Source organism: Chaetodon auriga, chromosome 20, assembly GCF_051107435.1.
Source record: "Chaetodon auriga isolate fChaAug3 chromosome 20, fChaAug3.hap1, whole genome shotgun sequence".
Classification (NCBI taxonomy): Eukaryota; Metazoa; Chordata; class Actinopteri; order Chaetodontiformes; family Chaetodontidae; genus Chaetodon; species Chaetodon auriga.
Window position 1 is genome coordinate 11,357,524 of NC_135093.1, and position 13,918 is coordinate 11,371,441.

General features: G+C 41.3%; 3 protein-coding genes across 6 annotated transcripts; all 3 read right to left on the reverse strand.

Annotated features, from left to right (window-relative positions):
• Positions 1 to 59: 59 nt before the first annotated feature.
• dnaaf3l (dynein axonemal assembly factor 3 like) lies at positions 60 to 4,277 on the reverse strand. The gene is made up of 12 exons (XM_076759654.1): positions 4,172 to 4,277; positions 3,766 to 3,848; positions 2,709 to 2,815; positions 2,526 to 2,619; positions 2,277 to 2,431; positions 1,951 to 2,130; positions 1,698 to 1,820; positions 1,481 to 1,603; positions 1,242 to 1,386; positions 799 to 913; positions 523 to 597; positions 60 to 321 (listed from the first exon to the last, which is right to left on the reverse strand). Exons 2-12 carry the CDS (start codon positions 3,845 to 3,847, stop codon positions 183 to 185), a joined length of 1,338 nt encoding a protein of 445 aa, XP_076615769.1. The 5' UTR covers position 3,848; positions 4,172 to 4,277; the 3' UTR covers positions 60 to 182.
• Positions 4,278 to 4,510: 233 nt separating this feature from the next.
• Positions 4,511 to 9,551, reverse strand: LOC143339210 (synaptotagmin-1-like). Its single transcript, XM_076760313.1, has 9 exons — positions 9,436 to 9,551; positions 8,271 to 8,474; positions 6,839 to 7,014; positions 6,655 to 6,753; positions 6,346 to 6,513; positions 5,815 to 5,982; positions 5,544 to 5,661; positions 5,309 to 5,442; positions 4,511 to 5,216 (listed from the first exon to the last, which is right to left on the reverse strand). Exons 2-9 carry the CDS (start codon positions 8,467 to 8,469, stop codon positions 5,007 to 5,009), a joined length of 1,272 nt encoding a protein of 423 aa, XP_076616428.1. The 5' UTR covers positions 8,470 to 8,474; positions 9,436 to 9,551; the 3' UTR covers positions 4,511 to 5,006.
• Positions 9,552 to 10,958: 1,407 nt separating this feature from the next.
• Positions 10,959 to 13,314, reverse strand: LOC143338592 (ferritin, lower subunit). Of its 4 annotated transcripts, none has more exons than XM_076759065.1 (5): positions 13,013 to 13,314; positions 12,222 to 12,325; positions 11,874 to 12,020; positions 11,660 to 11,785; positions 10,959 to 11,540 (listed from the first exon to the last, which is right to left on the reverse strand). In XM_076759065.1, the coding sequence occupies exons 2-5, from the start codon at positions 12,321 to 12,323 to the stop codon at positions 11,391 to 11,393; spliced, it is 525 nt and encodes a 174-aa protein (XP_076615180.1). In that variant the 5' UTR covers positions 12,324 to 12,325; positions 13,013 to 13,314; the 3' UTR covers positions 10,959 to 11,390. The 4 variants fall into 4 exon arrangements, with proteins under 4 accessions (XP_076615180.1, XP_076615181.1, XP_076615182.1 ...); XM_076759066.1 differs by having other exon boundaries at positions 13,009 to 13,251; XM_076759067.1 differs by having other exon boundaries at positions 12,993 to 13,075.
• Between the last annotated feature and the right edge of the window lie 604 nt (positions 13,315 to 13,918).

A 13,918-nucleotide genomic window follows, 5' to 3' on the forward strand; every position in this document is an offset into this window, starting at 1 on the left:
TTCTATCAATGTTATTCACTTTGGAAATGAAATCTGATTATTATTCGTGAAAATTCACAGCCACTAGGAAGGAAAAATAAATTCTGTCTGCATAAGATCTCTTAACGTGTCACTTTGACCGTCGGTCTGTTGCATATTGTGAAGGTAAAGCTGTTGACAAAGGGAGCAGAGGAAACCACTGTTTACTTCTGTGGTTTGAAAACAGCATGGGCGTCATCACTCCTCCCCTCAAGACACGGCTCAAATTCAGCCTCGAGAGCGATGCTGACCACTTTCTCTGCAAAGCCTGCTTCTTGCTCTTTGCTGAGGTCCAAAATGTACCTGAAACATCCACAGGAACACATGCACTTACACTTATTATTCACTGCTCGTCAGTCAAATTAACCATGGGACACGTAGCAAATCTGAAACATCAGACACACAAAGCAAATACTCTGCGTTTGTGAATTACATAGTCACTGTACTCTTGGTGACTGTACTGTCACCATGGAAACAAGCCCTGTTACTATAAAAACCCCTCACTTGGCCAACTCCACGATGAGCACAGCGTCTGGTGCTGCAATCTGTCTCATCATCGGGCCCAACTGGTGCACGCAGCTTTCCAGCATTGACGGAGAGGGAAACAAAAGCACAGAAGTGAAACATGGTCAGCAGTCATACCAGGAGTCTGCTGTCGAGGTGATTGGACGCTGGAAAGACTCTATTTTAGGTTAAGTTACTATCTTTATGTTTAAGGAAATATGAAGTATTGACTCAGTGAAATGATCTTTGTCGTGGTTCGAGAAAAACATCCCTCACCTGGCTGAGGAGTAGATGATGTTGAAGAAGTGGGAGTATTTCTGTTTTTCTGGCAGTTTGTACAGTGAATCCATAGGCAGGAAGGTCACAGAGACCCCATTCAGGTGCATCAAGTCTGATGAGGATTTTAGAAAATTAAGTGCTAAAATCATCAAGTTACTGTGTACTGCAGGTGAAAACAGGCTCCAGAGGGAGGGGAAGTAACCTGCCACACACTGAAATGCTTAAAGACCAGCGCCCCACTTAGGTATCCTTCACGTATTCAAACATGCACATTAAAACACACTCAGACAGTATAATCAAATTTAATCTTTCGCCTCAGCCTGGACCTTTTTCACTGCAGGTTAAATGGCTTTTGTCATTGCCTGAACTGCTACTCTCACCTGCGCTGACACTGACAATCATCTGAAGCCACGAGGCTGCTAGTGTTAATGCCCATTTACCACTGATGGTGAAAGATTTTCGGTCGGTCTGTGGAGACGGCTCCTCTGCTTCTGTGTCTGACTGAGAAGTAGTGGGGCAGCCCCGTCTGCTGGACAGGGACTGGAACAATGCCTGTACGTTTGCCAAGGAGATATCCTGGGCTGTCTGTGGACGTGAAGAAAAGACACTGTTGTTCCTCAGCATACGCACAACGTACTACTACTGTGCTGTAAAAGGACGTCGCTACTGTATGTTTTACCTTGATGTGTTGCCCATTCTGTGTCTTCAGGAGGCTCTTGTCGTCAGTTTCAATGCCAAAGGCGAGGTAAGGACTGGAAACAACGTCTCCCCAGTAGCCCCTGACAGCCACTTTGTCCCCTTTCTGTCCACACACACACACACACAGATAAGTTCTCATATGGTGTTACTGCTGCACAGTGCAGAAAGGTTTTGCAGAAAAACAGACAAACACTCACCTGCCTGAACACTCTTGAAGAGAGCAAACTTGCATTGGTTGTTTGGTAAACGCCTTCCCTCATTTCGAACGCCAAACCCCGCTCCCTCCATTGCACGTACTGTTGTTTGCTAATGACGCCGCACTGCAACAAAGTCAGTACAAAGAGAGTGTCCATCCATCAGTGCAACACAGACGCATCATCTGTCCTTCTGAAAAATTTGGGTGAATGTGGGAGGCACAAACAAACAAAAGTACACCAAATACTCAAATACCCCTTTCGCGTGCAGTTTCATTGTAAGGTCCCAGTCGAAGCAGCCCCTCTTGGAGTCGTAGCGTGTTCCAAGGTGCTGCCTCACCCGATAATCCCAGGCTTTGGACATCATAATAGATGATGAAGACTGAGGCTGGTACCACAACTTGAATATCCTGGCCAGCTCATCTCGCTCCTTGAACTGCAGAAATATAAATATAGATTATGAAATTAGTGGACTTCCACTGAAGTTTTGTCTACTACTGAGCAGGCCTCAGTGTCTGATTTCAGGAAGAGCTCAATCCAAAAGAGACACAGACATTAGGTTTATTTAACAAATGATTATACCTTGAGCAGAGTTGTGTTCAGACAGGGGTGTGCGGCGGTCTCCAGTGTTTCAGTGACACACAGAGAGAGCTGCGATGCTGAACGTCTCAGCGTCTCTTCAGTCTGACTGCGGATCTCACTGTTCCCAAACAACTCCAGGAAAACCTCTGTCTTCTCTGGAAATAAAGACCATGGCCAAAATCACCTGAATGTTTAGCTTCAGTAACATGTTTACTGGACAGTGAATAATTTCACAAAAATCCCACCCACCATTATTTCCCATCCATTCCTGGGGCATCAGCGCCAGGTAGAGGAGCAGCAGCTGTCTAGCCACCTCCTCCATGCTGTTTTCTATCACCCACACCTGCAGTAGAGCAGAGAGAAGTTAGCTCACAGTGAGTATATCAGTTTGTTCTCAGGTATGACGCGATAGTTTAGGACACTGAGGCTCACATGAAGGCTTTCTCCATTCCGCAAACCAGCAATGGTCTTCAAAATATGTCGTGGATCTCCACTGCCAAGCAGCAAAACGTTGACCTCCCCTTCAAGTCTCACAGGCCCTAAGCACAGACAGAGAAAGCACACAATAGTTCCAACACACTCTGCTTCCAAGGCTGAGTACCAAACCTCAACAGTCTGTTGGTGCCAAATTAAATGTCTGCAGCAGAGTATCAAAAGTTGGCACTGGATGTATGGTCAGATCTCTAGTCTAGTCTTCTGGTGAACTATACTATAAGTGATACATAATTAATAATTTTGCCAACTTTGACTGTATTATGTTTTGCTCTTCAACGGCTGTCTCTGTTAAATCATCATTTATCACTGGAAGAGTTTGGCCTCTCTTCTTGAACGAAAAATAAAATGTTTGTAGGCCCCAAAGCAAGGCACTGAAGGCACCGTCAGAGCTATATATAACATTTAAAAGGAAGTCCAACCTCAGCAGTACAAGCACTTTATTATCTGGTGCAATAATCCTGCAGCAGATATTGATAGGATATATTAGGGACGATCACTGCTGTGGGCAGGCACAGTTTGAGGACATAGTTTGGTTAAACAAATATATTAAACTCATTTGTATATCTAATATACTGTGTACAGATTGTTTCAGTGTTCATGAGTGATCTGTGTGGTTATGTGTTAAGCCTCGTGTTGTTTTCCTCAGCTGTTATTGTAATGCATTTTCCACTAGTATAACAGTAGCAAAATAAAAAAATAAAAAAATAAATACACCTTTACAAGTGAAAGTCTCACATTTAAAAACTTTTGTAAAAGTACAAAACAAAAATAACAAAAAGTGTCAAAAGTGAGAGTCCTCATCATTCACAATGGACCCTGTTTAATGTTTAGTGTTTAATCTGAAAAAACAAACAAACAAACAAACAAGTTCATGAGAAAAATTTACTTAAGTTGGAAAAAAAAAAAGTACTTAGTTGTTTTCCAACACTATGAAATCATCACTGCCCTGACGCACGTGTAGGACCAGGTATCCTCGTGCACCTAAGGCTCTCACCCATACTGAGCAGGTCGCGCGCAGGACTGAAACCCCACCAAGTAATGCAGCCCACGCCCTCAGACAGCCGTCCAGCACTCATCCTGTAAGGGCCCGAGAGAAAGTCAAACAGCCGTACACCTGACTGTAAGTGGTTTATATCATGATTCAATCAGCAGGGATCATTTTACATGTCTTCAGACAGTGTCACCTGGTCCAGGGCTCATGTGAGGTAGCTTAGCTTAGCACAAACCTTAACTAACCCGAGCTAACGGTACTTGGTCCAAACAACATCTCACGCTAGCGTTATCAGTTAAGATGTGATCCAGGCCACAAAGCCGTCTCTAACCTCAATATGATGATAAAACCTGCCATAAGCTCCGACCAGATTCTATCAGTTAAAACAAAAATGATAGGAAAAACTCACCTCACAGAATATTTTATGACAGAGACGCCTCTGAACAGAAAGTTTGGCTTCTGTTGCTAAGCGACAGTTCTTACATGGTGAAGGCAGAAATCACCTACCGGGAGCTGTTTTTCCTTAGGATGGCGAAGGCGTTACCCGCCCTACTCTTCCTCTGATTGGCTAGTGCGTTGGTTAGGCGAATGATAATTTGTTAACGTAATATCAGAGTAATCCAATCACAGATAGTAGGGTGGACTCTACCTTCGCCATTCTAGGAAAAAACACGGCCGGGTTTGACAGTTAAACTGAAATAACCCATTGATTTTAATTAAATTAAAGGTCAGACAGAAAGAGAAGCACTGATGCGAAACTGTCCACTGTGGTTTTATTTGCATTTGAAAAGATCCAGAGCATTACAGCAGCCATTTTCAGGACTCTGCTGCACCACAGCACTGCAAAATGAGCAAAAAATGCCCAGCGTACATACTATGAGATGTGGAAGCTCTACCATGTGTTCAAAGTCAACTAAACTTTCAGAACACAGTCATTCTGAAATTTTGCCAGATTTTACCAGGCCCATGTATGAGCATACACAAAAGATGCACATTTACAGATACGTTTTACAAGTATACAAGTACAGAGTCATATTGGTTTACAGTGTAAGGAAAACAGGGGAAGCCTTGGTTTTAACAACAACCAAATATTAAAAAATGTCTGTACAGCTCACATACACACGCATGTTCACACATACACACATTAAACAAAATCAAATATAGAACACCCAGATTGACAAAACATCAGGAATGACAAGAAGTAACACCATCAACAGTATGTAATACGTGAACAAGGTGCAACTCTAACGAGGTTTCGCTTTGACTGCCGCGTCAACTTCTTCTTCTGGCAGGAGAGTGTGCCACTGGGCTACTGGACGTCTGGGATTGGCAAGCATGTCTGACCAGTGGCGCAGGCCAACTCCTGTAGCTCCATAACCCATGAAGGTCTTTCCAATTGGATCATTGCTCCCAAGTTTATCATAGTCAAACACTGTGATGACCACCTGCACTTTCTGAGAGAGAAAAAGGGTGTGTTATCAAATCATTCCCCACATCAACACTGAGTGTCAGTTCTATTTCAAATTGATATGAAGACACAGCCTACCTGTATCTGTTCAAAGGGGACATCAAAGCTGAAACTCTCATTAAAGTAAGGATTGAGTGTATTTTTCTTGACTGTCGTCTTTTTCTTCTTAATCCGTTTCCCATTTTGCTGCAGAACAATCTTCACATATGGATCTTATGGAAGAGGGAAAGAGGGTTATATGGTTGTATTTTAAGTTTGCTGACGCAGCCCATTCTAATGAGCGATGAGAGTAAGTGGCAAGAAATTTAATTACCTGATAAGCCACCAACGTCCATTTTCTTTAGATTCTTTGCCTCCATGATGTTCACCGTCAGTTTTCCAGCAGTAGGTACATAACGTAAAGAAATGCAAATATCGCCCAGCTTTTCTTGCTGAAAGGAGAATATTATGGATTACTGTCATGTATCATCAACTTAAATTGAAGACATATTTTATTAAGCTGTTGATTATCACAATTTCTATCAAAATATTTTTTTTCCAACATTAACTGACACGAGGTTGAATGAAAACACAATATATCATACCTCCTCCTTCTCACCACTCTCCAAGTCTCTCCATTGTTGCATTGGCTGGCCCAAATCAACACTGTTCATTGGAATCTTTATCTCACCAATCATATCATGCTTGGAGAAACGATCAAAGTCAAATACTTGCAGCACCAAAGTCTTTCCACCCAACTCTGCATACGGGATCTAGAAAGAGATGTTTGTATGTTGAATAGATGAGGGTAGACAATTTTGTTTACAGTACCTGTAGTAAAACTGACAAATCCAGACACTAACAAAGAACATTTAGTGACAGGAGACACTCAAAAACATACTGCAGTGTTTGGGGAGGGATACCTTGACAGACGCCATTCAAGGAATGAAAGACTAAAGACGAGGGGAAGTAGAGACATAGGCCACACTTCTGCCTCATGAGGGTAAAAAGTGACATGTCACCAACAACCTGGAACACCAACACAAGCTGCGACAGAGACATAAAGACAAGAGAAAGAACAAACAAAACACAGACAACGTCAAGTTGACAACAGCACAATGTCGGGAATGTGGTACCTTGAAAATGAAAGTCTCGTTGAAAACAGGGCATAAATTCTTGCGCTGCACTTTGGTCTCATACTTCTTCTTTTTGTCTGGCAACAAAAAGACTTTGACATAGGGATCTGAGGTTCCCCCCATGTCCATAGCAGCAAGGTCTTGAGCCTGAAGGATACCCACTATAAGCTTGAGGGGAAAGAGGACAATCGTCAGGATAAGCAGTGAAAGGCAAAAGTCTGATGAAAAGAGTGTATAGATCTGTTTCTGATAGGTATTTGCTGGTCCCTATGTTTGATGATAATGATTTTGTGTTCACACAGGACCTACCTGGGAGTCTGTGAAGTTGTAGTCCAACGAGAACTCCAGCTTACCCAACTTTTCCTGTTCTTTCTCCTCTTCCTCCCCTTCCTTCTTCACCTCCCCCTCCTGAGAGATAAAAACATTAGTGGATCTTCATCATGAGGATAAGAAGGTAAGATTATTTAATAAGGGGTTGCTGGAAATCACATACCTTCTCTCCAGTCTCTCCTTCACCTTCCTTTTCTTTTCTGCGACGGCCTGTCTTCCTCTCCCTCACTTTCTTTGGCTTTTTCTTTTTCCCAAAGCATTTTTTGAAAACACAGAAGATGAAGCATGCCACCAAGACCAGGACCACCACAACAATGGCTCCCACTGCCCACATTGGAACTGCAAAATAGAGGTGAATTCACTTATCAGTATTCACTGTGTGCAGACTGTGCCTACTATGGTAGAAAGGAGTGGGGGTCTGATCCCCTGATGTCCCTTACATTCACAATATTATAAAGAATATATGGAAAAACTCTGCCCCTCAAGCAAGCAACAATGACAAACCCCCCAACAAAACAAACAAACAAACAAACAAACAAACAAACAAACAAACAAACAAACATGTTTGAATCTGATCTTTAAGTAGACATCTTGACATCTAAAGCTTGTTGGTCTTATACATCTGGATTTCCAAGAGGATTTAAATCTTTCACATCTTGAGATTACATAAAAGAAAACTCCACTTTCATTGGTCAGTCTACTCCTATAGTCTAAATCAGCTCCAAATGTCCAACATAGACTGCTTGGAAACGGAGCCAAGGGAGAAATGCATCATATCATTGAAATACAATATGATACTATTGAAATAAAATACGGTGCTTCGTACAACAGAAGATTGGAGGGTTCTTTTAAGCATATCTACATTGACGTTAACATTTTTTAAGAACTTGTTTATCTAGGGATGGTTTGCTGAGCATGCATGTGGTTGTCAGCAACACCCTTCACCACAATCTGATGATAACACACTCCCAGCCGGGAGTGGCCCTGTACAACAGTCCCCAGCAGTGTAGTTCATCATTAAGTGCTTCACTCAAAGCATCCCAGTAGCTGTTAACTGAAAAAAAAAAAATGCTCGCTCAGTTTTTCCACTTCAATTTTCATAGGCAGAAACATTGAAATAGTTGGTATAATTACCAAGAAAAGAAGCTCATATTCCATGAAAGTCATTCCTTGTACTATACTCTCTTCATGGCTTAGTCTGTAGTGGAATGTAATTCAGTAAATTTACTAGTTACTATGCAGATTTAGATTACTAAAACAAAATGTGAATTAATTGATAAAACATGATGTACTGTTACAGGTTAAGCTACCCAGCAGCATATAAAGTCATTCAAGTTAGCCCCACTTTTACCAGCTGCAACAATTTCTGCCACGAGGGGTCTGTCAATCAAAACTGTAACAAAGGTTTGATGGAGTCATGAAGCATTGCACCACAGTAAACAATAGAGAGGCTACTAGCTAGTTTGCCATCGTCCGTCCTCGCTCTCTGATGTATCATCTGGTATTTCCTCTTTCAAGTAATAACCAAAGATAAAGTTTATTCCAACAAATAAATAAAAGTATGATTTTTCCTGCAAATTCTAGAAGTGACTTACTTGGCAGATGACCAAGTTCATTCATGAACTTCTCCTTCATGTGGTTGTAGTCGTGGCCGGGGTGATGTTCTGAATGGGAGTGCTCATGGTGTTCCGTATGGGAGTGCTCATGATGAACTGGCTCTGTTGCTTCCTCTGGCTCTGGTTCGGATGGCTCCGCAGCCCTCCGGGCCCGGACCCCAGCGCTGCCCAACCTCATGTCAGCTGTAAAGACCATCAAAATCAGTGCAGTTAATTATGTGTTGCTGGTTTGTTATGTTCTCTGCTGGCCCCTACAGCAGCACATAACTCAACTTCGTATGTACGCTGTGTAATCCCTATGTCCATGCGTTGCAGTACAATTCAAGAGCGTCGGACATCTCTCAGCCAGATGCTCAACATGGCTGACCCTAATCCCTCTGTTACTCTCATTCTCTCTGTCATCTCCCCTGCCCCATAACCCACGCTTTCACTCCGTTTGTCCCATCCCCATTTTTCTCTCGTCAATGTCTCTGCATGTAACTGGATTAAACTCTGGCACTACAATATTAATCCAAAATCCCAGATCCTCAAAGCTTAAACAAATTCGGAGTTGGTCTCCTCCCTCAATTTTCCTCCCTTGGAGAGTATACTGGAATGATGATTGCTTTTTATTAAGGTATTTCAAAAGACGGCAAGTGGACATTGGCCAAGATTGAGAGGAAACCCTGATCTTTTTATATGTAGTTTTCATAAATATTTATCCCCATACTATTCAAAATATGAAAAAATTTTATATATATATATATATATATATATATATATAAAAAATGTAATGTACATGAAAAGTAACATTTTTTGTTGGAATCACAGACATTTCTCATTGGCAATTGTCACATTTGTCTAGTTGCAACTGCTTTTTAATAGAGGATGTTGAATGAAATTTAAACATTATTGGTGTCTGTTCTCATGTATAGATAACTCTTATCAGCCATTTAAAAGGGTTGATGATTTGGTTCAGTCATAGGAAATTACAGACAAATCATTCACATCAAAAGCACCTTTCAAACCAAATGGGACTTATCTGATCATTAAAAAAACTGAATTTAAAAAAGTCTATTTTTTTCTGACTGGTTAATTTTTTTTGCATTCATCTCGCACTTAATCAAAACAGAAATGTTTGAAATCTGATGTATATTGATCTTACCTGTTGATATGTTCCTTTAATTTCCTCTATACCAAAAGAGCTTTAGGAGCAACTTTCAGTTCAAAGTGTATTTCTTGTTGCTTCCCCTTTGGCCTGTTGGAGCCCTCACAATCGCAAGCCCATTGTTCCTTCTGTACGCCACTGACTCTGACTGGCAGACTCCCTGCAACCCTTTCCATCAAAGCTAAAACGCTGGCAAATCACTAGAGCAGTGTTGTGATTTAATCCCCCCTTCCCCTCCTCCCGATATTAGAATGCTGAAAACACATCTGTTGCTTCGGGTCTCTGACTGAAGATCCATAAAAAGCAACAGTTACCTTTTCTTACGTTGTACAACTCCTCCATTGCTCACAATCTCAATTGTGTTAAACAATTTAAGGCTTCTCCTTGAGTTGGAAAAGTGACTGTTCATTAGACTGATGAGACATGGCAGTAGTGGTTGTGTTTATCCATTAGATTGAGATTGTAGTACATCCGGCCCTCCACTAATCCCTCCAGCATAGCTGTCCTCGCAGTCAGTCGTCAATCTACCAACAACTTTCACTGAGAGTGGATATTCCATCCTCCCATCCCTTGGCTTACCATTTTACTGTACAAAACATATACCCGTATTTAGAGCACTGTCAACTGTAATCCTCAGGCATGCTGCCACGTGTTTGCACTGCTGCATCTGGAGATCTCAGTGGATCCAATCCAACATTCAACAGCCTCCTCTACTAGCTAACTTACTCACTGCAGAGAGAAATTAAAAAAAGCCCAGAACAAACAAACAAACAAAAAAAAAACACTAACACAGCAACAAAAATGAGTATTGTAAGTTTTATAGCATTTTCTGCAGGACCGGTATACTTAGTTGTATTATATTTCCCCTGTTGTGTGTATGGCAGCGTCTTGTCAACACATGGCTTTTGTAATCCGCGATGTCAGATAATTAACAGGACCTTTTTTCCCCACGGAGGACACTAACTTTAGAGTACACCCAACAATAGTAGAGATCACTTTAATTATAGCCTTCCCACTGTAAACAGTGTAACATGTTCTTATTCAGTCAGAACATTTTCTCTTGGTCAAAGAAATTTTTTGATCCAAAAATCACTCAACAAATCAAGATCTTTTCCCCCCACAACTGTATGTTTGTTTCATATCTGAAATGTGTTGCAGGACTGTATTGCTAGACAGCAACTGAAACACAAACATTCGCTTGGCTGTGAAGCACTCAGTTGACAAACAGTACTTCTGCAACTGAATCTTATCTTTGCTGGAACATGTAATTTACTAAGAAGCAGCATGGGCATTTTTAACCACAAGCTGTCTGGTTGCCTAATGTTAAACATTAAGCTTCAAACCAACAGTGAGTAAGCAAAGTCCCACTGGTATCTTTACAGTGTTCTATAGGTGCAGACATGACATGAGGAAAAGCACAGAAAGTGTTTTTAGACTCCACGGCAGATGAGACAACTGTCTGAACAACTGGACATTCAGTTAAACTGGTTGTAAAAAAAAAAGGCAGAAAAAGACAAAAATGTCACCATAATCTGACTTTATTAAGGATTTCAATATTCCGAATCTTAAACTCTTTAAATAATTTTATTTTGACTCAGAATAATGTGTTTACTTTATATTTGTGAAGGTAAAAGCCTCTGACACACTGGAATGTATGACACGATACAAATGTGAGTGTAAATGGAAAAAGTGACTTGTTTTAACAGCTTAGGAAATCTGTAGTTTTCAGCACCATATTCATGAGACTTATTTTTCCACTGTGGCTCTTAAGAAAAAATTGAGGTATTTTCTGTTATTTTACTTCGAACTTCTCTTGTGCCAGGGGTACAGGAGTGAAGTTTGTGAAAATAATTTCGTAACGGAGAAGAATGCACAGTGCGAGGGACTGTTGCCCTCTTGACTCCACGTATCTTTTGAAATGTGGAGCTTCTATCACTGAGCTGCTGTGACCTTTACAGAGTGTGTTTATCAAAGAGGTATTCTCCCATAGGGCCGTGTGTCTCAGACGCAGTGATGCGGCTCAGACTGCCGGCGTAATCGCCCAGCTTCTTGATGGTGTCGTGGCTGTCGATCAGAAAGTGCTGCTCAAGGAAGTCACACAGCTAGAAAAGAAGACGTAAAATAGTGAGCAAGATGTGAAACAGTCCTAGAAAAAGATGCAGTTAATATTTAATAAATCCTCCAAGTGGCAGTTATATCTGTCTAACAGTGCCGCACTTACATGAGGGTCAGCGTGGGTGCCAGCTCTGCGGTGCACCTCAAGGATACATGTGTTCATGGACTTTTGGTAGTCCAGGGAAAAGGACATTGCATCCAGACCACCTCTCCAATCCTCTCTACTTGGTTTCTAGAACAGAACATTACTTGGATAAACGTATGCACCAAGACAAGTTGTAACAATCGGGACTTGGAAAAACTGGACATTGTGGACTTACGGCGATAGTCTGAAGCAAAATTCGTCCTCCTCTCATGTTCTGATATTCCAGCAGCTTCTCGGCCTGTTCTCTCTCTTTCGTTGAGCGCTCCAGGAAAAAACTGGAGAATTTTGGCAAGGCAACATCATCCCTGTCAAAATACATCCCCTAGAAAGATGAGAGAAGCACTGTATTTAGGGATTACAATTCAGACGTGGGGGAAAAAAGAGGATTCCTCGCAAAGGGGGGAAAAATCTGTCGTTTTACATCAATGCAAAAACTGGATTTAAACAGATTACATAACAAATACTGTTAGTCTTTCAGGGACCATACTGGTGTGGATTAACGTTATTATTACAGAAATCGTACCAGAGAAAGGTAGGTGTAAGACGCATTGAGCTTCAGGTTGATGAGTTTATTGATGTCTCCTTCGGTCTCCGCGTGGAAGTTTTGTTTTACCACAGACTGCATTTCTGAAAAAGAAAAACACTATTAGTGGAAATCAAAGCCAGTTTAGATAAAACTACAGCTTAACTAAAACAGAAGCGAGGCTCCCGTTTTGGAGCAGAAAACAGTCCAGAGGAAAAAGACATCACGCTACCTCTCCTTTCTCGGCCGGCTCTCTTTGCTAACAAACACCTTTGTTCACTTGTCCTCTGCACTGAGCTTCCCAAAGTTCTGCACTTGCGTTTGCCGGCTTTTAAGCAGCCGGTGATTAACAGCTTCAGTAAAACATCAGCCAGACTGGCGTCATGTGTTCTGAAGTGAATGGAGTTCAAGTGGGTTGTAACGTTTCTACTTAAGTGAAGGTTACAGTAACGTTAGCATGTTTTGTTAGCAGCAACAGTGAACTGAAGTTATCTTAACGTTCGCTGGAAAACGTTAGTTCAAGTCACTTACAACACAAGTTTCCCTCAAAAGCTCAGACTTCTGCTCGTTTGTTGAAAGCACTTAAAACAAGACCTAGCTACTAACACTAGCTTAACGAGTCAACGCTGACAGCTAGCCGAAGTTGCATGTTTAGCTAACGTTAGCATCAACCAAACATTGTGTAACTTAACATCAGATAACGCTTATGTTAGCTGAGCCAGGCCGTGGCTAAGATTTAACGTTAGTTAGCCTATTACTGGTCAGTATTACCTTTGCTTTTTATTACTCACTTGGTCTGTAGAGGCAGCTGCCAGTACTCTAGCTGGCCTTATCTTCTTGTTTACACAGCACGTAACAGCGATCCTCCCCCAGCTAACGTTAGCTCCTTAGCTCAGCTGTGTGTTCACATCCTCTGTGCTTCTCTACTGCCACCTTTTGTTTGTTTGGTACGCATGGGGTATTTCAATGAGAGTGTTCAACCCAATCTGAACAAAATGCGCAAGCATCCGAACGATGGGAAGCTGGTGGATATCCTAGAATAGGGGGGTGATGTGGTGGCTGGAGTGGGCGGACAGCAGGAGACAGAGTCCACAGTTACTTATGTACGTGCTGCAGTATGCTGAGAGTCTGGGAGGGTGGATCAAACAAGCAGTGACTGAAACACTTGTAATAAAAGTTATGAGTGAGCTTCTCAGCATCAGTCAAACAGTCAACAGCATCCTGACAGGAGAATCAGGAGCACGTCAAAGAACCATTGAATTGTATGACTTTGTATTGCATTAAGTTTTAGGCCTTTTCTTCTTCAACATCTCAAATTGAGAGTGATGTGACTTTTTTTTCCTCTATTTTGTATTATGTTATCTGTATTATGTTCTGTATTTTTACTGCAAAGTTAAGTTTCTTTGTATTCAAAGGTTTCAGTTACACCAAACCACCATATGTACCTAACCAAAATAAGTGGAAACTTGATTAATTTTAAGGTTTGTATGGGTTAAGATTCAAAAAACATGAGCACAATGTTGAATGTGAATTTTAGTAACTTTAGAGTGCAGGTTTGAAAATGTTATGAAAAGCAAATTATCATGCAGACAGGGACGAAATATCATAAGATACACTATGTTTGCATGAATGTTGAAGGAATATGTGTTTTTTAAAACAAGCACTATTTATGCTCAATAACTAATACAGAAGGTCAT

Excerpts from the sequence above, each read along its gene's own strand:
- dnaaf3l (XM_076759654.1), bottom strand. The coding sequence starts at position 3,847 with ATGAGTGCTGGACGGCTGTCTGAGGGCGTGGGCTGCATTACTTGGTGG. Across the intron at positions 2,131-2,276 it reads TGAACACAACTCTGCTCAAG|TTCAAGGAGCGAGATGAGCT; the intron begins GTATAATCATTT and ends ATATTTCTGCAG. Across the intron at positions 1,821-1,950 it reads TGAAACTGCACGCGAAAGGG|TGCGGCGTCATTAGCAAACA; the intron begins GTATTTGAGTAT and ends ACTTTGTTGCAG.
- LOC143339210 (XM_076760313.1), bottom strand. The coding sequence starts at position 8,469 with ATGAGGTTGGGCAGCGCTGGGGTCCGGGCCCGGAGGGCTGCGGAGCCA. Across the intron at positions 6,754-6,838 it reads AAGGAGAGACTGGAGAGAAG|GAGGGGGAGGTGAAGAAGGA; the intron begins GTATGTGATTTC and ends TTTATCTCTCAG. Across the intron at positions 5,443-5,543 it reads GGACGTTGGTGGCTTATCAG|ATCCATATGTGAAGATTGTT; the intron begins GTAATTAAATTT and ends CTCTTCCATAAG.
- LOC143338592 (XM_076759065.1), bottom strand. The coding sequence starts at position 12,323 with ATGCAGTCTGTGGTAAAACAAAACTTCCACGCGGAGACCGAAGGAGAC. Across the intron at positions 12,021-12,221 it reads CTTACACCTACCTTTCTCTG|GGGATGTATTTTGACAGGGA; the intron begins GTACGATTTCTG and ends TCATCTTTCTAG. Across the intron at positions 11,786-11,873 it reads TTTTGCTTCAGACTATCGCC|AAACCAAGTAGAGAGGATTG; the intron begins GTAAGTCCACAA and ends GTTCTGTTCTAG.